Here is a 27,906-nt window from a genome sequence, read left to right as displayed (position 1 = left end):
CCTCTACGAATTCTCATGTGTGTCTTTGTTTTGCTTGTCCAAAGATGTGTGTGTTGTTCCAGTCAAAGTGGTGTCCTTTGGATGTATGCAAACTAATGATAGTGGGTTGTCTTTTGGTGGCTATTTGGTGTTCATGTGTCCTGGTGGCAAGTTTCCTGCTTGTTTGTTGGATGTAGTGTTTGTTTTTAACAGTTCTTGCATGGTAGTTTGTAAATCGTTTTCCTGGTAGTATCTAATGGATCCTTCAGGTTCATTAGCCACTGTTTAAGTGTGTTGTAGATTTTTGTGCTACTGTGATTCCAAAGGGTCTGAGTAGTCTGGAAGTCATTCCTGATAATGCCTTTGTAAGGTAATGTGGCTATAATGTTTTTTTTTGTTGTTGGGTCATGTCTACCTGTTTGGGTTTGTTTCTGAGGAATCGGCGGATTGTGTTTGTTGGGTAGCCATTAATTGAAAATGTTATATAGGTATTTGGTCTGTGTTTTTGATTTTCTGTGGACGCTGGTTTGAAGCGCTCTGTTTACTGTATGTTTAGCTGTCACATCTACGAATGGTAGTCTGTTGTCGTTCTCCTCCTCTTGTGAGTTTTATGCTTGTCAGGATATTGTTGAAGGTGTAGGTTTCCCCTCATTTGTTCTGTTTTTTTTGTCATCCACATAGCGGACCCAAAGTTTGGGTTGGATAGATAGGAGGGCTGCTTGTTCTAGTCTCTGCGTTACTGCTTCTATTATGAGCTCTGATATTCATCCCATTATTGAATGTGAAGTGGGTGGTGAGGCACAGGCCCACCAACTTGAGGATGTTGTCTTTGCTGATGGAGTTGGTGCTGTCTGATATTTGTGGTCTTGGCTTTCCTCGGTGTGACGTCTGTTTCTTTGGCCAGGTTGATGTTAATTGATGTGAAAAGGGCTGTAACGTCAAAGGAGACCATTATTTCATCCTATTTTATCTTGGTGTCTGGTGTTCAGGAATTCTTGGGTGGAGTGAATGGATTGTGTGACTCTTAAATCAGACTTTTTGTGGTGGAGTTCCTTGGCTGGTCTGTGTGTTGGTGTATCAGGTAGAGAGACTTTGAGTCTGAGGGAGGCTCCAGGTCTTGTATTTTTGGTATTCTGTAGAAGCGTGGTGTGTTAGATCCATCTGGTTTATGTTTTGGAAGTCTGTCCTATTTAATTCTCCTAATATTTGAAATCTTATTAGCAAGGATGAGATTAGATATTTCAGTTGTGGTATCTGATCTATTGCCACCTGCTGATAAGTTCGGTGTCTGCAAGCAGAGTATTTACCTTTTTTAATATAGCCTGACTAATTTAGAATAACAGTCATGAGCCCTTTGTCTGCAGGTAGGATTATAATGTTTTAGTCTTAAAAAGACTTGAAAACGACATTCTGGTGCATTGTTTCCTTCCTTTTCTGTGCATGATCTTGGAACTGTTTGTCTGATTGGTCTGCTGTGTTTCGTCCTGAGACACCTTTTTTTTAATGTTGATTTCAAATGCTGCGAGGAGGTCCTTTTTTTTTTCTTTGTTCACATCTTTGTCATTTTAGTTTAATCTTCTGACTAGGACTGCCTTTTTCTATATCAGTTAATGGGCCATCTGAAAACAGCCTTAAAAGAAAGTACCGAAAATGATATCACCCACCTTTTTTAAAAAAAAACCAAGACCTATAAATAGAGGTGTGACATACTACCAGCGTTTCACCAGAGACACACTGATGATTCTGGAAAACAAACTTTTCAGCTCAGTGAACAAACTTGGATCCATATCATTCTTATTAATGAAAAATTCTACTTTATTATGGTGACTCTACCCTGATGAGCCTTGCATAGCTGGATTGTCAATTGTTCATTTCTCATTCCATAATAATCAGCCTGTTCTCTAGTTGGTTCCTCAAGATGTTGATCCAGAAAACCATCTTGTGTACATTCTCTGAATTCTGTCCTCATGTACCGTTGTTATAGATTTGATATATCCAATCTATATGCAGACAGTGCATAATTACACCTATATCCTTTTTGCTTGCATCTGATTTTCTGTTTAATGACTTCCTTAACATTACTACCACTGTTGGGGTCTATCTACAACAAGATGCTTTTCATCTCCTTGTACTTGATCAGGTGTACCACATTTGTGATTTTCCAATCTACTGCAGCAATACTGAAATCCAGTCACTTCCATTAAAACCTCTGTATATACACCATCTGGTCCTGGTAACTTGTCTGCCTTCGGTCCCTTTAGTTCATGGTGACACATGAGGAGTCTTTCGCACTTACCATAGTTCTCTTAAACATGGGGTTTGCTTTTTGTGAACTTAGTGCCAACACATGTCAACTTGATCTCCATAGTTGAGTGAGTGATAAATGTAACATCCTTGTGAGAATATGGTGATGGGATTTCTATCTTTAGTTGAAATGTTTTCCTTTATTATGTGCACTGATATGAAACAATACATTTCTTGGATATTCTTTTGGTCAGCTGTGTCACTGAAATGCTATTCATGTGTGGCTGCAGTTGCTGCTCCATTCATCAAGCAGTCAGAACAACCATCTTCTCAATAGCTTTGAAATTGTTCAAAATTGAATCATGTATATATTTTGTCTATTGGTATGTTATGAATGGATTTGCTGTTTTTCAGTGTCCCTATAAGTTAGCCAAATGCTATAAAGTTTTAATGCCAAAGTCTTTAAAAATAAGCAGCTTATGTAATTTTAGAAAGTTTTAAAAGTCAAATGAATGACTAATGTGCTTTGTTCTAAATATTAAGTACTTAGTTTTTATATGTTTAGTTTCAACATGCATGTGACATTTCAGTATTAAATTCCCTTTCAATTAATAAGGGCTGTATTCCAAGCAGTGAATGCCAGAGATATTCAGGTTAAAGAAACAGGTCAGTTATGAGATTTATTATGAAGCTCCTAATTAAGTATGCTGCTTGATAATCATTATAAGTGGTCTCATTAGCTTAGTTCATATTCTTCAATGATTGCTGATTTCTACTGCAGACACTGGAAGTCAGCAATCAAAACAAAGCACTGGAGAAGCTCATGTCTGATATTATCTATAGAGAAAGAAGCTGAGTTAACATTTCAAATCCAGTATAACGTTATGGGACAGTCTGTCACACTGGACTTGAAATGATAATTGTATTCCCCTCCACAGATGCTCCTTTCTTTGCTGAGTTTCAACAGCATTTTAAATAAAAACATTTTTTACAGCCATAGTAGCTTTTAATATTCTGAAATGAATAAAATTTGATTCTTCTTAAGTAAATGAACGATTACAGCTTAATTCAACATTCCTTGTGTCCATTTTCCAGCGATTCCCTGTAACTTTTGATTTCCTTCCTCATCAAGAATCTGTCTCCGCTTTAACTATGCACAAGGACTCTGCCTCCCAGCTCAAAGAGAGTCAATTGTCTTGAGAGAAGAAATTCCTCCTCACCTTGGTCTTAAATTTGGCACTCCTTTATTCTGAGACTGTGCCCTCTTGTCCTATTAGGGTAAGCATCCTCTCAGCATTTACCTGGTCAAGCCCCTTAAGAATCCTATATGTTTCAGTGAGATAGAACGTTGAACGTTACAGTGCAGTACATGCCCTTCAGCCCTCGATGTTGCACTGACCTATGAAACCAACCTGAAGCCCTTCTAACCTACACTATTCCATTATTATCCAAATATTTATCCAGTGACCATTTAAATGCCCTTAAAATTGGCGAGTCTACTATTGTTGTAGGCAGGGCCTCTCATTTTCCTAAACTCCAGTGAGTAGAGTCCCAACTTCAAGACCATATAGGAGTAGAAAAGCCCAGTCTGCTCCATCATTTGGTCATTTGTTCTCCACCCCCATTTCAAGAACCTCTGTCAGTCTTAAATACACTCAATGACCAGGCATTCACAGCCCTCTGTGACAGTATGTTCCAGAGATCAACCACTATTTGGCTGAAGAGCTCCCTCCTCATCTCGGTTCTAAAGAGTCGTCCCTTTATTCTGAGGCTGTGTTCTTGAGTCTTAGTCTGTCCTAATGGAAACATGTTTTCCACATCCAATTTGGATAGGTCTCTCTATATCCTGTAAGTTTCAAAGTGACTGCCCATCATCCTTCTCAACTCCAAGAGTAGATGAAGATCCTCAGCTACTCTTTTGAAAAACCTTTCACCCCAAGATCATCCTTGTAAACCATCTCTAGACCTTATCTTACACCAGCACATTCTTCATTGTTACTGGGCCCGAAACTGCTTGAATTATTCCAAGCCAGAATCCTACATAGCCTGAACAGTACATCTCCGCTGCTGTATTCTCGCCCTGTTGAAATGAAGTTGACATTATATTTGTCTTCCTAACTGTCAACTGAGCTGTTAACCTGAAGATAATCCTGAACTAGGACTACGAAGTCTCTTTGTGCTTCAGATTTCTGAATCCTCACCCCATTTAGAAAGTAGCCTACTACGCCTCTCTTCATACCAAAGTGCATAACTTCACTTTCTCACATTGTATTTCAGGCGTCCGCTCTTTGTCCATTCTTTGTTTGTCCAAGTTCTTCTGCACCACACCTGTTTCCTGAACACTACCTGTCCCTTTGTGTCACCTACGAACATGGCAACGATGCTGTCAGTTCCTTCGTCCGGGTAATTAATGGATAATGTGAATAGCTGTAGTCCCATCACCATCCCCTGTGGCTCCCTCTTGTCATTGACTGCAATCCTGAAAAAGACCCTTTTGCCCCTACTCTTTCCCTTTTGCCAGTCATCCAATCTTCTTTCCATTCAAATACCTTGCCCCTAAAACCATGAACTCTTGCTTCGTAAGCAGCCTTCTCTGCAGCACTTTGTCAAATACCCACACCAATCTTGTCCTTTTTGGTAGGGTGTTTTTTCTTGGATATTTAGTTCCCAGCCCTGATCCCCTTGCAGCTATATTTGTGATACCCACAGCATTATACCTGTCAATTTCAGTCTTAGCTACAAGTTTATTTACCTTGTTTTTGTATACTGAGTGCATTTAAGTACAGTGTCCTCAGTCCTATGTTGAGTGACCTCTTCTCATTGTCCCTTATCTTCTCTGCCTGAGGTTAAATTCTTGACTCTTGCCATTCTCTGTCCTACTATTTGTTCTGGAAACTTTAGTAACCTCTGCTTAGTCTTCTCTCTCCCCTTAGTTTTTTTTCCATAACTCATGTACCATTTCTGTAATTCCACAGGACTCTGGTTGTACCATGATTCAGGAGGACCCTATTCTATTGGAACAGCTCTCTCCTTCCCCAGTACTGGTGCCAGTGTCCCATGATTTAGAACCTGTTTGTCCCACTCCAATCTTTTGAGCCATTTGTTCACTTCAGTCTTGTTGAACCTGTGAACTGCAGGTTCTGGGATTTAGATGTTTCAGTAAGAACAGAGAAACTGGTAAAAGAGAGGGTGGGATGGCATTGTTAGTCAAGGGCAGTATTATAGTTGCAGAAAGGATGTTTGAGGACTTGTCTACTGAGATAGTATGGGCTGAGGTTAGAAATAGGAAAAGAGAGGTCACCCTGTTGGGAGTTTTCTATAGGCCTGCAAATAGTTCCAGAGATGTAGAGCATAGGATATCAAAGATGATCCTTAGTGTGATCGTAAGTGACAGGATACTTGTTATGGAAGTTTTATCTTTCCAAATATTGACTGGGAATACTATAGTTCAAGTACTTTAAGTGGGTCAGTTTTTGTCCAATGTGTACAGGAGGTGCTTCCTGACACATGATGTAGACAGGCCAACAAGGGGCGAGGCCCATTAGATTTGGTACGGGGTAATGAACCCAGTCGGTGTTAGATTGGAGGTAGATGAGCACGTTGGTGATAGTGACCACAGTTTGGTTATGTTTACTTTAGTGATGGAAAGTGATGGGCGTATACTGCAGGGCAAGAGTTATAACTGGGAAAAAGGCAATTGCAGTGCGATTAGGCAAGATTTGGGATACATAGGATGGGGAAGGAAACTGTAGGGGATGGGTACAATTGAAATGTAGAGCTGATTCCAGGAACAGCTATTGCAGACCCTTGACAAGTATGTACCTGTTGGGCAGAAAGTGAGGTCTGCAGATGCTGGAGATCAGAGCTGAAAATGTGTTGCTAGAAAAGCGCAGCAGGTCAGGCAGCATCCAGGGAACAGGAGAATCGACGTTTCGGGCATAAGCCCTTCAGGAATGAGGAAAGTTTGTCCAGCAGGCTAAGATAAAAGGTAGGGAGGAGGGACTTGGGGGAGGGGCATCAGAAATGCGATAGGTGGAAAGAGGTCAAGGTGAGGGTGATAGGTCAGACTGGGATGGGGGCGGAGAGGTCAGGAAGAAGGTTGCAGGTTAGGAAGGGGGTGCTGAGTGCGAGGGATTTGACTGAGACAAGGTGGGGGGAGGGGAAATGAGGAAACTAGTGAAATCAGAGTTCATCCCTTGTGGTTGGAGGGTTCCTAGGAAGAGATTTACTAGGATGTTGCTTGGCTTGCAGGGAACGTATTATAAGAAAAGGTTGACGGACCTGAGGCTCTTTTTGTTAGAGAGATGATGATTTAGAGGTGACATAATTGAGACATAAGATAATCAGAGGGTTAATCGGGTGGACAGTGAGAGCCTTTTTCCTCTGGCGATGGCTAGCAATAGGGGCCGGAGCTTTAAGTTGAGGGGTGATAGATATAGGATAGATGTCAGTAATAGTTTCTTTACTCAGTAGTAGGGGCATGGAATGCACTGCCTGCAACAGCAGTAGACTCGCCAACTTTAAGGGCATTTAAGCGGTCATTGGGCAGGCATATGGGCAAGAGTGAAATAGTGTAGGTTAGATGGGCTTCAGATTGGTTTCACAGATCGGTGCAACATAGAGGGCTGAAGGGCCTGTACTGCGCTGTAATGTTCTATACTATGGTCAGTTTTCTCATACTCCCTCCAAGCCCCACTTTCAACCACACAAATAAAGCAAAAATCTCAACCTCTTAAACAAACTCGAGGGCTGAGGCTCCTTCAGTGCTACCTCCTGGATTCAACCATCTTCCCTCACTTGTCTCTCCGAGTCTGAGTGCTTCCTGAAATGGCATCCAGTTAATTCTCCCTATCCATGATGTATCATATTGTTCAAAGTTCAGGCTGTAGTTCATCAATTCTGAGCCATAGTTCCTCAAGTAACTCAGCACTTGCTGCAGAAATTGTCATTCTGAATCATAAATGAAGTCCACCAGCTTGCAGTAACAACAAATCGCCTGGCCCATCATCTCTATTGCTTAGTTTTTAATTTAATTTTTAAAAACTTATGACTGAATTTTTAGTTTGTAGCCTATAAATATTTCTGTATTAACTTCAATCTGAAAGTAGCCCGTATTAAGTCGTTAACTTAGTAGCTGTCACTAAGCAGTGAACATTTGGTTTAGCTGTGATGACACTTTTTTTGGTGCTGGGCCCTGATTCTGGGCTTCGATTTATCCTGTTTAAAACAAACCTTACATAGGATAGTCCATAAAACAAAGCAAAAACCACTTTTTCCCCTTGTGCACTGAGTATATAATTCCCTGAACTATATACTCACTTGGGCTGTTTCTCACTGGATATGATCTCATCCTGACTGTTTTAAACGGATTAGTAAGCTCCACACAAAGTTCCCGGCACAGTATAAATGTAAAATGACAAAATAGGAAATGCTGTAGCTACTCACGTTTAAAGAAGAGCTCCAGAGGATGGTGTTCTAAGTGCAGCTGTCATCAACTACTTCATCAGACACCTTCCCACTATAAGGAAGTCAGAAATGGAAGATGTTCTCTGGTAATTATGCAATACTTAGCACTCTCATGACTCAGATACTGAATCAGTCTGAATTCAAATGCAGCAAGACTTGGACAACATCTAGGCAGATAACAAGATTTTGTGCCAGGTAGTGACTCATTCCAACAAGTGATTTTACCATATTCATTGATATTCTTTGACATCCCTGTGACTGAATTGCCCATGATCAACTACCTGGGGCTTATCATTGATCAGAAACTGAACTGGACTAGCTATTTAAGTATTGAGATTACAAGAGCAGGTCAGAGGCTGGGAACTCTGACTCACTGCCTGTCTACCATCTACAAACAGCAATTTGAAATATGATGGAAACCTTCCCACTTACCTGATGAGTGCATTTCCAACAACAAAAATCGAAGCCTGAAGCCATTCAGAACAAAGTAACCCAATTGATTGGTGCTGTTCATCTGAATGTAGTGCTGTGAGAAATTCATTGAGGTTCCTTAGGCAGCACCTTCAAATCATACAAATACTAAAGTTTGGAAGGGCAAGAGCAGCAGATACTTGGAAGCACCACAACCTGCAAATTCCTCTCGAAGCCACAGACTTGGAAATATATTGCCATTGCATCGCTGTTGCTGAGTCAAATTTGCTTAATAACAGCATTGTGCCCAAATGAATAAAACAAGTTGTTCAAAAGGCAGCTGCATCACTACTTTGAGAGCATTTAGTGATGAGTAAAATGTTGAGGTTGCAAACAAAGCCAAACTCCCCTGAATGAAAAAGGCAGTGATAGAAAAAGGATGTTGCAGGGGTATGTGAGATGGGGCAGCAAAAAAGTGGTGTCTTGTGAAGATTCATGATTTGTTATAATTTGTGTTTGGGAACCTTGTTTTAAAGTGGATGCAAAGTTTAATTTATAGTTAATTGTAACTAGCTTAGCTTATTTAAGGTCAAAGTCATTTTGAATATTGAGTTCAAAACAAAAGTAGTGTGATTTCAGCAAAATGAACCTTGGTGAGATGATTAAAGTATTTATAGACTAACATTTATAGACTAACATTTATAACCTCTAGAGAGGTGGTGATCGTTTGAAATCATAGAATCCCTACAGTCTGGAAGCAGGCCATTTGGCCCAACAAGTCCACACTGACCCTCCAAAGAGCCACCCACCCAGACCCATCCCCCTATCCTATCCCTAAACTCTGCATCTTCAGTGGCTTATGTACTTAACTGACATGTCCCTGAACACTGTGGGTAATTCAGCATGCCAAACTACTTGTACATCTTTAGAATCTGAGGGGAAACCGGAGCACCTGGCAGAAACCCACGCAGACGGGAGAATGTGCAAACTCCACACAGCCAGACACCTGAGGTTGGGATCGAACCTAGGTCCCTGGGACTGAGGCAGTAGTGCTAACCATTGTGCCGTCCACGTGCAGGGGTAAGTGGATGAGCAGAGTCAAGTTCATTCCAAACAAAATAGTCTTCAGTATCATTGGTACTGTTGTTAACAGTCTCAACATAGCTAGGGCTAGAAAGAAGTTCTGAATTGCTTAGAAGTTGATTCTAACCTGTCTAGTATTACCATTAGTTTGGGTCATAAGTGTCTACATTTTACCCTTTTTTTTTGAGGACTTGGTCTTCACTCTTCCTCTTCCTTACTTAAAACCGATTGCATCTAAAATATTTCCATCCCTGATGAACGGTCATTAACTTTGTTTCACAGATGTTGCATGACCAGTAAAGTAATTCCACCATTTGCTGTTCTTGTTCAAGATTGCCTGCATCTGTGTTGCACGTACAAGTAAAGAGAACATTTCATGTCTAGAAATTGCTCTTTCAGCTGGTGGGAAATCTTCACCAAGAATGAGGGGTCAAAATAATGGCAGGTTGGCAAAATACTTAACAATTTTAGCACAAAAATCCTTTCTAAATGTTTTCACTCTAATTTTTCTTTGAACTTTTGCAAATTTGTGGTTTGTTCCAAAGTAGAATCAAGGTGATGAAATACATTTTCAAGATTAAAGTTTTGCTGGCTGAAATTTGTTTAGTTACCTTTTTTCAAAAAAAACTACTCCCATGATTTATAAGTGTCTCCCTGTTCCACATACTGTGTTTAAATCAAATTTGTAGAAGATCATATAAAGGAACACATTGGATGATAGCTAAATAGGAAGAATTATTATTGACATTTATACCGTTCTGTGAATAATTAGATTAGACCGCATAGCTCGAGCGCAAGGTTGTTCACATTCGGTGTCAGATTGAGATTTTGTGTAATGCTGCAGCTTTTCCGACTGGTTGCCTGTCTAAAGGCAGCTTACACAATGGTTTATCTGTTCAAAGGTCTAAATGGTTCCCTAGGTTAGGCTGGCAAGTACTAGTGACATATCATAAACATGAAGTATTTATGCATACAATACAGATTAATGTATACCAAGGTCACCATAAATCATCATTAAATTGAAAATCTATCCATGTTTTTGTTTAAATGCATTTTTCCTTTTGATGGGGTAATGTTAGGTTGCAAATTTAAGTTGAATAATGGAATGCACTGTTCTGTCCCTACTTTGTTTGATTTTCCTCCCCACCCTTTTGATTTCATTCTCCAGTGTAGGGCTACTTTACAGGTACAAAACCACATTTTATTCATTGTCTTTTTTTTTGAGGGGGGGGGCTCCCTCATTGCCTGAAGGAATGGTTCATTAAGTTTTTTTTTAATATAAGCCAATAGCTCTACAATACATTAGTCACATAGCCTTTCTTCACAGAGACTGAATTTTGACTGTTACTTGGTGTGTGCAGAGCTTCATGGGATACTTAACAGTGTTCCTTCACAGAATCCGCAAACCGGCAAATCTGACTATTTTCAGATCTGTCTTGAACCTGGCATTATTGTTACAGTTTGTGCGAAGATTGTAGCTCGGGTGCTCGTTGTTGTGGTTCTGTTCGCCGAGCCGGAAGTTTTTGTTGCAAACGTTTCGTCCCCTGGCTCGGCAACATCATCAGTGCTTGGGAGCCTCCTCGAAGCGCTGCTTTGATGTTTCCTCCGGTATTTATAGTGGTCTGTCCCTGCCGCTTCCGGTTGTCGGTTTCAGCTGTCCGCTGTAATGGTTGGTATATTGGGTCCAGGTCGATGGGTTTGTTGATGGAGTAGCCACACACGCAGACGACAAGCAACATGAATTCGACTGGGACAACACTACTATCATAGGGCAAGCCAGACAGAGAACAGCCAGGGAATTCCTAGAGGCATGGCACTCATCCACAAACTCCATCAGAGTGCTAAAGCACAATGGCAACCATCTGCTGCATGGTGCTGTGAAAATTGCAAAGGGTAATGTGGAGACTGGGTGAAAGGTAAGGATGTGGGAACATCCTCCTGTGATTTGAGGGAAATGGGTAAGAAAGAAGTGCAGAAAGTAGAATGTCTAATTTGGGAGTCAGCATGGGCAGATGCAATGGACATCACTTTGAGACTGAGAATTTAGGAAAATGGGTTCTCTTTCTGCTGCCAGAGTCACATGTGTGACCACCTGTTTTACTGACTTTGCCAAGGATATATTTGTGATTTTTTTTGTTGGAACAGTTGCTATTTAGTAGCTATTAATCTGTTAAGTTTTCCAATAGTTAAAGTTATACTATGTTTTCTTTCTTTCTTTGTATTTTTACCCCCATTTAAAATGGTGTGCTTTGCTTAAAGCCGAGTACTGTGACCAATCGACTAACACTAGAACATAGCACCTTACGCTTATCTATGATGTTACGGGTAAAATATTAGCATGGATAGAAGATTGGTTGACTAACAGGAAACATTGGGGATAAAGGAGTGTTTTGCTTGGCAATCAGTAATTAGTGGTGTGCCTCGGGGATTAGTGTTGGGACCACAATTGTTCACAATTTATATAGATGGAATTGGGGACCATGTGTGGTTAGTTAGTTTGCAGATGACAGAGTGGCAGAGCAAAGTATGCAGAGGACTGTGAAACTTTGCAGAGAAACATAGATACTTTGAGTGGGCAAAGGTCTGGCAGTTGGAATACAATTTAATGTGAAGTCATCCATTTTGGTCGGAGTAACAGTGAAAAGGATTATTACTTAAATGATTAAAAAGTTGCAGCATGCTGCAATGCAGAGGGGCCTGGGTGTCCTTGTGCATGAATCACAGAAGGTTGGTCTGCCGGTGCAAGTAATTAGGAAGGCAAATGGAATTTTGTCCTTCGTTACTAAAAGCAGGGAGGTTATGTTGCAGCTATATAGGGTGCCGGTGAGGCCACACTTGGAGTAATGCATGCAGTTTTGGTCTCCTTACTTAGAGGGTGTACTGGCACCAGAGTGGATGCAGAGGAAGTTCACTAGGTTGATTCTGGAGTTGAAGGAGTTAGCTTATGAGGACAGACAAAGTAGATTGGAATTATATTCATTGGACTTTAGAATGTAGGGATATTAATAGAAATACATAAAGGGAATAGATAAGATAGAGAGGATGTTTCCACTGGCAGGTGAAACTAGGACAAGAGGACATCGCTTCAAAATTAGGGGGAGCAGATTGAGAATTGAGAAGGCACGTCTTCACCCAGAGCATTGGTTGACGCTACTTCAGTAAACTATTTTAAAGCTAAGATTTTTTGAACAGTAAAGGAATTAAAGATTATGGTGAGAGGGCAGTTAAGTGGAGCTGAGTCCATGAAAAGATCAGCTATGATCTTATTGAATGGTAGAGCAGGCTCGAAGGATGGGCTACTCCTCCTATTCTTATGTTCTGTTCTGTCTGAAACCACAGTATAGAACAAAAGATTTGAGTTCTGGATGCATCTTATCTAAATTAAATATTTCTCCGAGATAATCATCTAAAGATCTCCAATCTTAACTTCAAAAGGTGCAGACGTTGAGAACAGTTGCTTAGCAACACAGATTTATGGAATTGGGAAGTTAAATCTTGCTAGCTGAAAAGGCAAAAATTATTCCCTCAAAGCTCGGTACAGGGGAACTTCAATTATCTGAGCGTAATGGATGGGCACTATTTCATTTTGGATAATCAATTATTCGGTTAATTGATTTAAATGCCTTTCCTCTGGGGCTCGGGGTTTTTAAAGTCTGCTCCCTGTTGAGGAGATGGCGGCAGCAGCACACAGCGCGTGACCTGCCCCTGGCCAACATCCTGCCCCCCAACCCCATCTAGCACCACCCCGTCACCCCCCCAGCCCTGTGTACACACCCCTCCTCCAGGGCAACTGGACTGACACCAACAGCAAGACTGCTGCAGCTACCTTTGTGGGGTAAATCTCCAAATAACTTGCACACGTGGGCGCACAGCCACAGGCACACAACTTTTTACTGCAACTTTTTGACAGGTTCCGCCTTTGCCCTGTACAGGACAATGTTGTAGAGATTATCTGGGGAAGGAGGGTTTAGGGTATACCCCTGTGTAGAACTCCAGAGAAAATGTGCAGAGAGAGAGAAGGTGGGCAGACAGTCATTTTGAGATGGTGCCTGTTTAATTACTGTAAACCAAAGGCACGATCACTGTTAGAAACACTTCTTTGTAATGTTTCCATTGGGACCTCAAGACATTCTGATAATCCAATTTTCAGATAATTGATATTGGGATAATTGAGGTTCCTCTGTACTGTTCATGCTGGAGATCTGAAATAAAAACAAATGCTGAGTCATTGGACATGAAATGTTACGCTTTCTCTCTGCAAATACTACCAAACCAACTGAGTTTCTCCAGCACTTTTTGCTTTCCGGCCAGATTTATTGGTCAATTTCTGCATTACTATTAAGTTTAATCACTCGAGCCCTCTCCATGTCAAAAATGCTGCTGTAAACAAAGTTATGCAATACTTTTCATAAGATAATTTTAACATTCAATTTGGTTGCTAACAGACTCGCTGGGCAAAATTACTACCCAGCAGGAGTACTGGATGAAATTTGTGGCAGGGATAGCCAAAAAAAAGCTAACTCCACAAAGGTCTAAGACATGGCTAGCTAAGAGTTATGTAAATTTGTTACTGATTTTAAATATGGAATTATGGAAACTGCAAATTGTTAATGGGCAGCTTCTTGTCAGATGAAAAATGGAACAAATTTTGCTAATTCATGCTCCTTATTTGGAACATTTTCTGTCAGGGATATCAAAAATTTGAAAACCAATCAAATTGCTTAAAAAAAAAACTCAAAGGTCTGCCAGCATTTATGGAGGAAAAGCAGTTCTGAAAGCCCGAAACATTAACCATAAGACCATAAGACATAAGAGTGGAAGTAAGGCCATTCGGCCCATCGAGTCCACTCCGCCATTCAATCATGGCTGATGTGCATTTCAGCTCCACTTACCAGCGTTCTCCCCGTAGCCCTTAATTCCTCGAGACAACAAGAATCTATCAATCTCGGCCTTGAAGACATTTAGCGTCCCGGCTTCCACTGCACTCCGTGGCAATGAATTCCACAGGCCCACCACTCTCTGGCTGAAGAAATGTCTCCGCATTTCTGTTCTGAAATGACCCCCTCTAATTCTAAGGCTGTGTCCACGGGTCCTAGTCTCCTCGTTTAACTGAAACAATTTCGAACTCGAACACCATGGGCCCTCACCTGGCTCAGCAGCCTCCCGTGTGGCACCTTATCAAAGGCCTTTTGAACCCTGTTTTCTCTCCATAGATGCTGCCAAAACTGCAGAGTATTTCCAACGGCTCTTGTCAGCTTCTGATTTCCACAGTTTTTTGTTTCTTTTTCATGTCAGAAAATAATGTGTTGAACACTGCTTTTTCTAAAGCAAATGTGAACACACATTCTCAGAAAATGGAGATACCAAAATTTCAACTGGCAACTTGTATTTCACTGAAACAATTTCCTTAGTTGGGCATGTTTATTAATCCAGGCATTTGTTTTTTAGGAATAAAATCTGAACCAGATAGTTTAGTGATTTATGACTGATTTAATTCTTGCTATTATTAAACCCAGCAGAGAGAAGTAGTAGCCTTAAGGAAAGATTTTCTTGTAAATGAAATGGTAGATCATACTATAAATTCTAATCTTGAATTGTCGTGTGTGGTGGTGTGGGCTGTGACACCAGTGTCCAAGCTGACCTGAGAAGACTGGGACTGTCAAATGCATTGTCAAATTGTTCTGGTTTGTCTGCTTTATGAAAGTCAAGGAATGATTTACTTTCTTCCATGTTCTTTTGGTTGATCATCTTGCAGTTACTGATTTTCTTCCAGAAGTGACCCTTTTTTTAAAACTTTGTATTAATAAGTTAAGGTTGCTTCTTCTTTTGTCTCCGACTACTGTTTCCAGCAAAAGAACTGAATGTATAAAAATATCAGATGAGATGTGCATGTTAAGTAGTTTGGCCATGCTAAACTGCCTCAATGTTGAGAGTTGTGTAGGTTATGTGGATTAGCTATGGTAAATATGGGGATAGGGTGGGAGTGTGTCTGAGTTGGGTGCTACTTGGAGGGTGTTGCGATTTGATGGGATGAATGGCCTCTCTGCACTCCAGGGATTCAGGGATCATTATAGCACTGCACTTCAAAGACAGTTTCTTGCAGGGACATGGCAGTGACTGATTTTTCCCAGTGCAGATAACATATTGCTCAGTTATGAATTGAGCTTCAGTTATGAATTCAGTGTCGATCCAAACTTCAAATCATTGAGCCGAAGTATTACTTGTATTAAGAAAACAAAATCAATTGTTTGTTTTGTAGATTGAAATAAAGCTAAAGAAAACTGAAGCCATTCGTTGGGAAAAGCTGGAAGGCTCTCTACCAGATGTAAAGCATTTTGTGCCAGGTGAGAATTGACTGAAGTAGTTATATGGTGTACTTTTTAAACATAAATATGATCCGTTGTTCCACTGAGGAAGCGCGTCAGGTTAATATATTTAAAGTGTCCTTATAAGAATAAGAAAATATCGGTCATGTTCTTCCAATAACCTATTTCATTTCTACCTAATTTGAAAACTATTTAACAGTTACTTTGATTCCATGGAATAATAAAAAAAAAACTACTGGGAAATCGCAACTTGACCTTTGTCTGTAGTCAATCTTTTCAATTTACTCTGTTAGAATAGAAATCATTTCAGATCATAGTGAGTGCTGCTTTCTATTCTTAAATTGAGATTTACTAGTCAGAAGACCAATGGTTTGTTATTTGTTTGCCCTGTATAATTAAGTCATTGTTGAAGAAAATTGCCTGAGGGTACTGTCTCTTGTTTTACGAACACATACCATATGCAGCAAAATGCTCTCCACTTTTACAATTCTGTTCATACTGTGGACTCCAGTTTTTTTTGTTATGGTCCCAGTAGAAATGTTCTCATTTATAGAAATATTTAGGCAACTACTAATGACCTGAAATAAATTATTCCAATATTTTACAGTTTTAAGCTAAAACAGAATTTTGGTATATAAAAGAAGTTAAATAAGTAAACACAACTACTTAATGCACTACCTTTTTTATAAAAACAAATATCCCTTACCCCAGTTGTTCCCTTATGTTTTTAATCAAAAACTTGAAAGTTCGTTCACCTTCTTGAGACCAAACCATAGTGATGCTATGGGCTTCCAGAGTTCACTTCAACTTCTCAGTTTTCCAGCTACTCAGAGATTTGAAATTTCATGAGTTTCTTTCCATTAGCTCTTGATAATCCTCCAGACGTAAATAAGTTCTTCTCAAACCTGAAGACTACTTTGATCAAATGTAGTTTAGACGATTCAGTGAAGTCTGACACATTCATCATAACAGTCTTTGAGTACTGTGGATTTGATCTAATAGCGAGTTTTGAGAAGATTTGTAGCTCAGGTTGAATTTCTAGATGTAAGTTTGCTCGCTGAGCTGGGAGGTTCATTTTCAGACATTGCATCACCATACTAGATAACATCAGTGAGCCTCCAGTGAAGCACTGGTGTTAGCGACCCGCTTTCTATTTGTGTGTTTATAAACGCATAAATAGAAAGCGGGCCATTAACACCAGTGCTTCACCGGAGGCTTACTGATGTCGATCTAATAATTTTAAGATAAACAAATCTTCCAGATTCTTTCCTCCTCACTGAATTCAAACTGAGCTTGAACTCCTCCAATTAGTCACGCCTGCTTAAGTGCAGGTGTGACTAATACTTATCTCCTTTGGTTTCTCGAATGCGTGAGCCATGACAACATAAGGGTGTTGTCAAAAGCAGAAGATAATTATTTTGTCTTCAAGACAACTTTGATTCTGTAATCCTTGTGAATAATTTATATCCCTAATAGAATGTTACTCTTACTCTCTTTGCTCTCTTGTTGATCAGTTGTCTTTCTTTATTATCTAAGAACTACTCATGCAATTTACATATTTTTTGAAATTGAGACCACCTGGCTGTTCACAAGCTGGGAGTGGTCATCCAGTATTAAATTTTTACACATTTACCTCCAACATTGCAAGATAAGAACAGGATTATTTCCATGGAATCCATAGAATCGCTACAGTGTGGGAACAAGCCCTTTGGCCCAACAAGTCCACACTGATCCTCTAAAAGAGTATTCCACCCAAACACATTACTGTACCTTTACCTCTGACTAATGCACGTAACCTACGCATCCCTGAATACTCTGGGTAATTTAGCATGGTTAGTTCTCCTAACCTGCACATCTTTGGATTGTGGGAGGAAACTGGAGCACCAATGTCAACAGGGGAGAATGTGCAGACTTCACACAGTTGCCAGAGGCTGGAATCGAACCTGGGTACCTGGCGCTGAGAGGTAGCAGTGCTAACCACTGAGCCACCATGCCACCCCAATAACTAATTTGAGTTTTATTGATTCACGTGTTAATTGGATGCATATCAGTTTCTGACTCCTATTGCTATCTATCATATGTTTAAAACATTTTCCTAAATCTTAATTATGCTCTTAAAACTATGAATTATAAACTAAATATTAGCAACATTTATATCTTGGCAATAAATGTGTTGTCTTCCATATCAGAAAAATTCATAATTTACATTCTTGATCATGCAGAGTAATGCAGTTCTTATTTTTGTTTTACTGAAGAATTCTTCTGTTGCATCTTTGCATTGATAACCAAAAATTTTATGTGACATAGTATAACATTATTTGGAGATGCCGGTGTTTTCTGGGGTGTACAAAGTTTACAAAATCACAACACTAGGTTATAGTCCGACAGGTTTAATTGGAAGCACTAGCTTTCGGAGCGACCCTCCTTCAGGTGATTGTGGAGGGCTCGATCGTAAAACAGAATTTATAACCAAAATTTGCAGTGTGATGTAACTGAAATTATACATTGAAAAATTGGTTGTCTGTTCAGCCTTTCATCTGTTAGAATACAGTGATTGTTTCACTTCTTTCATGTGAAAATCACAAAACCCTTTTTTTTAAAGTTGCATTCTCGGGTTAGCTGTTAACAATGGTGATAGCTTGACAATATGTCGAAGGTGTTAGCCCCCTGTGTCCTCTGTCTATGACCTGATGTTTAGATTGATTCTAATCTAAAAAGTGAGATAACAGAGTTTTGCATAAATTGATGCAGTTTTTGAGCTCAGAGTTCTACATGAATACATGTCAACATGGGGAGAATGTGCAGACTTCGCACGGTTGCCAGAGGCTGGAATCGAACCTGGGTACCTGGCGCTGAGAGGTAGCAGTGCTAACCACAGCCACCATGCCACCCCATGCGTTTTAAAAAAAGGGTTTTGTGATTTACCCATGAAAGAAGTGAAACTATTACTGTATTCTAACAGATGAAAGACTTAACAGACAATCAATTTTTCAATGTATAATTTCAGTTACATCACACTGCAAATTTTTGCTATAAATTCTGTTACGATCGAGCCCTCCACAATCACCTGATGAAGGTGCGTCGCTCCGAAAGCTAGTGTGCTTCCAATTAAACCTGGTGTTGTGATTTTTAACTTAGTATAACATTAATATTGTCAAATCAGCAGCTAGGCCCTGAGCTCAAAATATGTGCCAAATGTAAATAGATTATGATATGATCTTTACCTTCCCTCTAATTCTTCTGTTGGTCAATTTTAAATCGGTCTAGTCACTAATCTCTCTGCTACTGAAAATAAGTTCCCCTATCCTTTCTGCCCAGGCTCCTTTCAACCATCTACACTTCAATCAAATCTTCCCTCTGCTGCCTCTGTTCCAAAGAAATGAGCTCAGCATATTCAGTCTTTCCTTGTAGTTTTAATTTGCAGTCTTAGGATGTTGTTAAGTAACCTTCTCTGTATATTCCCTAATCCATTTGCATCCTTTCAGTAAAACGTTGACCAGAACTGCACACGAATACTCAGTTTGTGCGAAGATTTGTAGCTCGGGTGCTCGTTGTGGTTGTGTTCGCTGAGCTGGGAATTTGTGTTGCAGACGTTTTGTCCCCTGTCTAGGTGACATCCTCAGTGCTTGGGGGCCTCCTGTGAAGCACTTCTGTGATCTTTACTCCGGCGTTTATAGTGGTTTGAATCTGCTGCTTCCGGTTGTCAGTTCCAGCTGTCCGCTATAGTGGCCGGTATATTGGGTCCAGGTCGATGTGCTTGTTGATTGCCCTCATCCACCGATTCAATGTCTGTAGGAATTCCCTGGCTGTTTTTCTGTTTGGCTTGTCCTATAATAGTAGTTCTGATTCATTTAACTCCAGTATTTCCCCTCTACCTTTGCATTATGCACCTTGGCTAATAAAAGAAAATAGTTCATAGGTTGCCTTAATCATCCTGTTTTACCACCTTCAATGATCTGTGAGCACATACTCCTAGATCCCCAACCTTTTCTAAGCGTCTGAGTATCTTCCCATTTGTTGTATATTCCTTTACTCATTTCACCTTCCCAAATGCATCACCTCTCCTAGGTTGAATTCTATTTGACATTTGTCTGTAATGCTGACAAGTCTGTTAATATCTCCCTGCATCTTACAGCTTATAGCCTCACTATCAAGCATGTAGGAAATATTTCTCACCTTGAAGCTTCTCGAGTATGCTCTTTAATATTAATGATTTGGACTTAAATATCTAGCAGTGAATTTAGGGGACCAAGTACTGTCCACTACAGACCTTCACAAGAAACACCTTTCCAATTGTAAAAAAAAGTTCAGCATTACCTTTTGTTCCCTGATACTGACACAATTTTTTTTTTAATCAAAAATGTGACATTTTTCAGGATTGTTCAGGCCTTTTTTAATTCCATATGACCTTATCGAAAGCTTTGCTAAAACCCAAGTATATCGCATCAACTGCAGTACCCTCCTCAATTCATCTTGTTACAAGCTCAAAAGATCAAAACCATGGTTAGTCAAACATACTTTTCATTACTGCAATCAAGCTGGCTGTCCTTGAGTACCGAAGCAGCAGATTACCCTGTCTTTAAGAATTGATTCCAATGCCATTATCAAGGTTAAATTAAAAAATCTCTCAACCCCAGGTTATAGTCCAAAGGTTTATTTGGAAGCGCTAGCTTTCAGAGTGCTATTCCTTCATCAGGTGGTTGTGGCGAATAAGATCATGATCACAGAATTTCTAGCCAAAGGAGTCCAGTGTCCCAGAGGTGTGATACATGAAACAATTTTAGATTAAATCTATCTTCTTTTAAAATTGATTATACTGGTTTCTGTGTTCTTTGACATGTAAATCCCAGAACTACTTTTAAATTACATTCTCAAGATAGCTTTTCTAACCACAGGTGTGAAGTTTGCCTGTGCATATGACTGAGAGAGCGCTTGTGTATGAGAGAATGTCTGCAAGGATGTGTATATAGGAGTGTGTGTATCGTGCAGTGAGGTCACCTGTAGTGTGACATGAACCCAAGGTCCTGGTTGAGCCCATTCCCATTGGTACCGAACTTTGCTATCAGCTTCTGCTAAGGACTCTGTTGCTTGTCCCAAAGTCTGCCTTGGAGGATGGTCACCCAAAGGTCCAAGGTCGAATGTCCCGGACCACTGAACTGTACCCCGACTGGGAGGAAACAGTCCTGCCTGGTGACTGTTGTGTGGTGTTCATTCGTCCGTTGTCGTAATGTCTGCTTGGTCTGGCCAATGTACATGCCTTAGGGCATCCTTGCCTGCAGCGTATGAGAGACACCTCATTGGTCGAGTCACATGAGTACTCACCGTGTATGTAGTGGGAGGTGCCCACACATGAAATGGTGTTATCCGTGTCGATACTTTGACATGTCTTGCAGCGGCTGTCACAACAGGGTTGTACTGTGTTGTTGTCCTGAAGGCTGGGCAGTTCTCTGTGCATAATGATCTGTTTAAGGTTTGGTGGTACCAAAACCTTTGGGTGACCACCCTCCAAGACAGACTTTGGGACAAGCAACAATGCAGAGTGGTTGAGCAGAAGCTGATAGCAAAGTTTGGTACCCATGGGAATGGCCTCCATCGGGACCTTGGGTTCATGTCACACTACAGGTGACCCTTCTGCATGATTCTCTCACTCTGTCACGCACAGTCCTACATACATACATACACACCCATGCAGGCTGTTTCTCTCATGTGCACGCATAGACATGCCCACACACGAACCCTCTCACAGACATATGCCTCATCTCTCACTGTCACTGTCGCTCCTACACACGCGCACATATAAGTTTATGGGGTGAATTTATTTTTGCAGAATTGCATTTTATTTTGCTCAAACTGCATGAATCCATGTAAAACTCTGTGGACTTATGCAGAGGGCTTGTCGGTTTGGCTAAATATTGGGACACAGTCTGCACACCTATTGTTAGAAAAGTAGACCTATCTTGAGAATGTAATTTAAAAGAAGTTCTGGGATTTACGTATCAAAGAACAGAAACCAGACTAGCAGGACTTAAATCTTTTTGATGTATGATATCTCTGTGACACTGGACTCGGTTGGTGATAAATTTTGATAATGATCTTCACAATCACCTGGTGAAGGAGTGGCGCTCTGAAAGCAAGTGCTTGCAAGTAAACCTGTTGGACGATAATCTGGTGTTGTGATTTTTAACTTTGGCCATCCCAGTCCAACATCGGCACCTCCAACTCCTGTTCATCAAGGTTAGATTAACTGATCTGTAGTTATTCAGGTTTTCACTCACTCCCTTTTTAAAACAAAGTTCAATGTTAGCCATCCTGCAGTCCTCCAGCACTATACCTAATCCAAAATTAGAAGGTATAGGGTTAAGGTGAGGGGTAGGATTTAAGAGACCTGAGGGGGGGAGCGTTTTCAGAGTGATGTGTATCGGAAAAAAACTGCCAGAGGAGATGGTGGAGGCAGGTACAATTGTGCAACATTTCAAAGGCATCTGGATGGGTTTGTGAATAGGAAGGGTTTAGAGGGATATGGATCACATGCTGGTAAATGGGGCTAGATCAGTTTGGACCAAAGGATCTGTTTTCCGTACTGTACTACTGTGAATCAATTTGTTGACCTTTGTTTTCCTAATTTTTGTTTGTATCACACTGCCCTTGTTATAATTCTCTTCGCTTTCTGTAGTTTTGTATTTGTGGTGTCGGATAAAAGCTTTTTTTTTCTGTTGCCACAGCTCTCCTTAATGTCAAGAAGCTTGCAGGCTGCTCCTAATATATACCCACCTTTTTTTTGTTTTTAGATACATATTTACTCTGAACTCCCCGAAGCTTCTCTTTTGAATGCTTTCTACTGCTCCAACGTGAGATTTATCTTCCCAATCCACCTTTTATTAAATCCACTTAACAAAACTAACCTTTGCTCAGTTTAAAAGTCTTAACTCTGCTCTCTCTCGGTCTTTTCCATAATTCAATTAACACTAATTGAATTGTAATCAATAGCATCAAAATGCCAGTACCACACCATCTACCTGTCCAGCGTTATTTCCTAAACACAAGACCAGAACCATATCCCTTTGTTGGACTTGCTATGTAGAAGCCAAATTAAGTTAGTGCATCTCAAGAATTCTGTTCCCTCTGACTACTTAAATCTAAAATGTCCCGTTTATTATTGGGATAATTAAAATCCCCTACAGCCCTAAGGCTATTACAATTGTCAACAGTTGGCAGATGTAATTTTGGATGGAAGTTATAGAAAGTGTCACAACAATACTATCTGCCAGAATCTTCTCACTGATGCTCGGGTTTTGGTTTTACCAGTGCCATTCGGTTTCTGACTTAATTACAGCCATGGTGCAAACATGGACCAAAAAGCTGAACCCAAGAGGTGAGGTGAGAGTATGTTTGATATCACAGCAGCATTTGATTGAATTTAGCATTAAGGAGCCCAAGCGAAACTGGAATTGGTGAGAATCGGGAAACTCCACTGGCTTAGTCATACATAGCATGCAATATCATTAAGTTTTTTGTAGGCCAATCATCTTGGGCCCAGAGCATCACTGCATATGTACCTCATGGCCCTCCAGGCTCACCCATCTTATCCTGCTTTACCATTTACTTTCCCTTTGTTATTAAGTCAAAAGTAGAATGTTGGTTCATGAATTTGTCGCATACAGTGCCATTTGCAACTCTTCAGATAATGAGCAAATCAAATCCATATGCAGTAGGGTTAAAATCAACTCGGTTAAAACAATGACTGCAGATGCTGGAAACCAGATTCTGGAATAGAGTGGTGCTGGAAAAGCACAGCAGTTCAGGCAGCATCCGAGGAGCAGGAGAATGGACGTTTCGGGCAAAAGCCCTTCAGGAATACCTGGTACTCGTGATGAAGGGCTTTTGCCCGAAACATCCATTCTCCTGCTTGGAGGCTGCCTGAACTGCTGTGCTTTTCCAGCACCACTCTAATCCAGAAGCTGAACTTGATCAACCACACAAATACTGTGAATACAAGAACACATCAGGAACAAGGAATTCTATACAAATTAACTGAACACAACTGTCCAAAAATTGTCCATATCATGAGTGTGATGAAATGCTGTCAACTTGCTTGGATGAATGTAACTCCAACAGCACTCCAGAAGCTCAGTGCCATCCAGGACAAAGCTTAATTAGCATCCTGTGCCCCCCTTAAGTGGCAACATTATGTGCCATCAGCAAGATGTACTATAGCATCTTGCCTTCTGTGAAAGTACCCTCTCAACCATGGACTCTAGCACAGAGGAGGATTAATGCAGCCAGTTATGGGAACACCTCCTGTAAATTCTTCTCCAAGGCTACCTACTATCTTGTACTTTCTACATTGCATTGCAGATACTCACCAGAAAACCTTTTGAGAGTACCTACCACATCCATAACCACTTCCATCCAGGAGAAGGGCAGCAGATACGTTACAACACCACCACCTCCAAGTTTGCTTGCAAGCCACTCCACTTTCAAACTTGCAAATATATTGATAGTGTTCCATTCTTACTGGGTCGACATGTTGGAATCCCTTCTTACACAGAATTGTGGATCTATCTACAGGACATGGACTGCATCAGTTCAAGAAGGCAGTTCACACCTTCTCAAAGACTCTGTATCCAGCCAGTGTCTCCTATGTCCCACAAATGATTTTTTTTCTAAATAACCACCAACGATGCAGGCTTGAGACTATATTGCTGTTCCTTCATTTTAGGTGGGGTAAACTCCCAGGATTGCAGCAGTTAAAGTAGATGGCCACGCCACCATCTCAAATGCAGTTAAGGACAAACAACAAATACTAGACTTTACAATAATAATCTTACTTGGTGAAAGAGTTACTTTAAAAAAAAAACTGGTTACTTCCCCTGTGGCTCGATGTTGTGCTTTGTTTAATAATACATAAGTATTGTGAATTTTTCACTATCAATCATCTGATCTTTAGTATATGATTAACAGAAGCTCTAGTTGTTCTTTTCAACCAAACAACAATTTCAAACCAACTTTTTGCCATCCTACGTTAACACAGGAAGCCGCAAAAGGGAATATAATGAAAGGATGGTGAAATTCCAAAATATAGATTTGAGAGAAATATTTGAATTCTTGTGTACAATAGCTGAAGAAAGTTAGCTTTGAAGTTTTGAGTTTAAACAGATTAGGAAATGACTGATTTTGGATAGCATTTTTACATGAACTTGTTTAATATTTTGGAGCATAATGAATTTATGTAGCTTCATTAAAATAATTTGGATTTTGTCTTCCTGTGCACTATTTGGAAACAAGTGAAATCGGCAGTACAGCTTGCTGAAGTTACTGGCAATTTTCAGTTAGTGTTGGTATATTTAACTGAAACCGCTTCTGGAGATTTCTATTATATTGATCCTTAATGTACTTTTCTTTTGAATACATTTATTGAAGGTAGTAGTGTTTTGATTATTCAGACGGCTGGATGTTCTTGCTAATGTCCCTTTATTTTGTATAATTTTAGTACAGCCGCAGCGGTATCCATCCTCCTCTCACTGCACGAAGAATTGGGATAAACTAGTAATGGAAATTAAACAAGAGGAAAATGATGAAAAGCCTGAGGGAGATGCTGCTCTAAACCAACTCTTTCAGAAAATCTATGCTGATGGGTCTGATGAAGTGAAGCGTGCTATGAACAAGTCATTTGTAAGTATTGAAAGTATTATTTTTCTTGGGTGTTTATTTCTAATGTATTTCTGTGTCAGTATATGTCAGTAAATAAAGCAAACCTTGTCAAGCAAAATAAAAGAATTCTCTACTTTGCTTTATCCTTCTTTAGAGTCATTGGACCCTGCAAAAATAATTTTGTGTGTGTGTGTGTGTATGTTTGGCTTGGTGATACTGCCTTATCACAAGCAATGATAGGTCTACATGCCAGACTCAAAGTATACATTCTTTCTCACCCCACAGATGCTGCATTTTAAAGCTCTTTGTAATTCTTGTGCTAAAATTGGTTTTATAATTATTTCCCAAAGGCAAATTGTCCTTTTTGCTTCTATCCCTTTTATTTTGTTACCCAGAATTAGGTCAAATTCTGGCTATTTACTTGTTGGGGTGCATAACAAGTCTGAATATACTGTCTTGACACAAGAAACATTTTCCATACAGCATTTAACTTCTGAATTAAATTATCTGATATTTTAATGCTTGCCTGATTTAGATGTTTTACATCATTTCTTTTCCAGTATCTGATTATATTGTTTGCTTATATTACTGGAAGTACGTTATAAACCGATTATCCGAACATTGATTATCCGATCAAAATACACCCCACACATGTTGAGATAATCTAGGTTGTCCTGTACTTGCAATTCATCAGCCAATCCAATGGGTTTTCAAATTGGGTCACTTTTTCTAATTTAGTGCATCTGCTCTCTTCAGCTTGCTATTTCTCCCACTCCCTTCCTGAAGTATTCATATCTAGGAAGGTGCATTTGCAAGTCTTAAACTGGCTGCAGCCATCTCTTGGTTGCCATTATGATGATTGTGTTCAGTTAATGTGCCTGGTTTCTTTGTTTTATTTCATGCATCTAGTACATTAATATCTATATTTTTCAGTTTAAATGTCCACATTTTTATCATGCTCCATTCTAATGTGTTTTGCTATCATTTGCTACTTAACCTCTTTTATTCTGCATAACTACTAAAGGTTACTTGCCCTTCAAGCTTGCCTACTTTGCACGTATGTTGATTTTGTCTCATTTTGTTTATAGCTTGCTGCTCCTTTAGACCCTCAGCCTTTGAGTACTGTATCATGGATGATGTTTTGAACCACATTTTCATCCATCTGACTGTGCCGATACTGACAGGATATAGATCTGTTTTGAAGAAAGGCCACTCAACTTGAAATGTCGACTCTGATTTCTCTCCACAGATGCTGCCAGACTTCCTAGCTTTTCCAGTAATTTCTATGTTTGCTTGATTTACAGCATCTGTAATTCTGTGTTTTTGTTTAGGTTACAGATCATGCTGTTTCCTGCATGATGATTGCTTCTGATAGCCATGCATATTTGGTTGATTGATCTTACTTGCCAAGTGCTTATGCACCTACAAGTTTATGATCATTCTTGACACCCATGATGTTACATACCCTTGCTTAATGTGTAGCTAAGGGTAAAAATATTCTTTTCAAGGGTACTTGCAATTTACCTTGAAGGCTCTATTTTTAGGTTCAGGGTTCCTCTTTTTGTTTTTTTTTCCCCACAGACTCGATGACATTTTGTTTCATCTCATGCACAAAGCTGTTACTACCCTTAGTGTATTAGGACGCTGACAATACACAAGATCCCAGATATATCAAGTCTAACTTTTTGAAAGAGCTAATGAACTCACCATTATAAAGTAGCTTCACAGAGACCACTCAGTTGCAACATATTACAAGTAATGACCCAATAAATGTAAATTGGCTGAGAAAGGTTTTGAAAATTTTAAAGGGGGTGTCAATTCAGAGCCAGTAGAATTTTATATAAACTTTGAAAAATGACACAGGTCTAGATTTTATTAATCTGTAGCAGTGGGAGGCAGATACTACTAATTCCCCACCTGCGCACTCCCACCCCCACCAACTCTCAAACTCATCTTCCCAATAATTTACATGCCTTTTTACCTTAGGCTTCAAATTCTCTCTCAATTCACTTCATGGCTGACTCTCGGCCCCAGTGGAAACTTATGGCTAGGTCTGGACAACAGAGGAGTAGAAATCAATGAAGAGATCTGGGGGAGTCTACCTGCCATTCCTAGAGAGCAGTTGACCGAAGCATAAATGATGTTGCAATAATGATGTTACAATCACATGATTAAGCCTCATGGGGCAATAAATAAGCTGTAAATCTGTAATGCTTGCTAAAGGTTCTCTGAACTTGAGCACTGTTCCTTTGTGCCTAAATAGTTCTAAAACTGAAAAGTACACAACGTAACCTTTCCTCTGTCAGTCCAGTCATTCTGCCTCTGGTTCAGAATGGGTTCCCTGAAGGTGAGGTTGTGTTTTGCTAGCTGGTCCCCATGGTCATGATTTGAACTACTGTCTTAACAGCCTGTCTGCATTATGCTTCTGGGAAGTTGGTTGAGTGGCAGGTGACAAAATATGGATAATGGGGGGTGTTCGTTGGCAGAATATGACCAATGATGTGCCACAAGGATCTGTTTTAGACCCTTAATTATTCACATTATTTATTAAAAACTTGGATAATGGCATAAAGTCAAATATCCAAATTCAATGATGCATAGGTAGGAGGCATTGCAGACAGTATAAAATTACAACAGGATCTGGACCAGATGGGCCAATGGGCTGAGAAGTGGCAGATGGAGTTTAATTCAGATAAATGTGAGGTGCTGCATTTTGGGAAAGCAAATCTTAGCAGGACTTATACAC

At 40.0% G+C, this 27,906-nt stretch overlaps 1 protein-coding gene across 4 annotated transcripts in view; it reads left to right on the top strand.

Annotated features, from left to right (window-relative positions):
* sugt1 (SGT1 homolog, MIS12 kinetochore complex assembly cochaperone) overlaps positions 1-27,906 on the top strand; it is a 79,683-nt gene that overhangs the window by 48,451 nt on the left and 3,326 nt on the right. For all 4 annotated transcript variants that reach the window (XM_043691172.1, XM_043691171.1, XM_043691169.1 and 1 more), the window contains exons 11-12: positions 15,443-15,527; positions 25,000-25,181. In XM_043691172.1, coding sequence (XP_043547107.1) covers positions 15,443-15,527; positions 25,000-25,181 — 267 coding nt within the window. The remainder of the gene's footprint in view (positions 1-15,442; positions 15,528-24,999; positions 25,182-27,906) is intronic.

Source organism: Chiloscyllium plagiosum, chromosome 6, assembly GCF_004010195.1.
Source record: "Chiloscyllium plagiosum isolate BGI_BamShark_2017 chromosome 6, ASM401019v2, whole genome shotgun sequence".
NCBI lineage: Eukaryota > Metazoa > Chordata > Chondrichthyes > Orectolobiformes > Hemiscylliidae > Chiloscyllium > Chiloscyllium plagiosum.
This window is presented reverse-complemented; position numbering and strand designations above follow the sequence as displayed.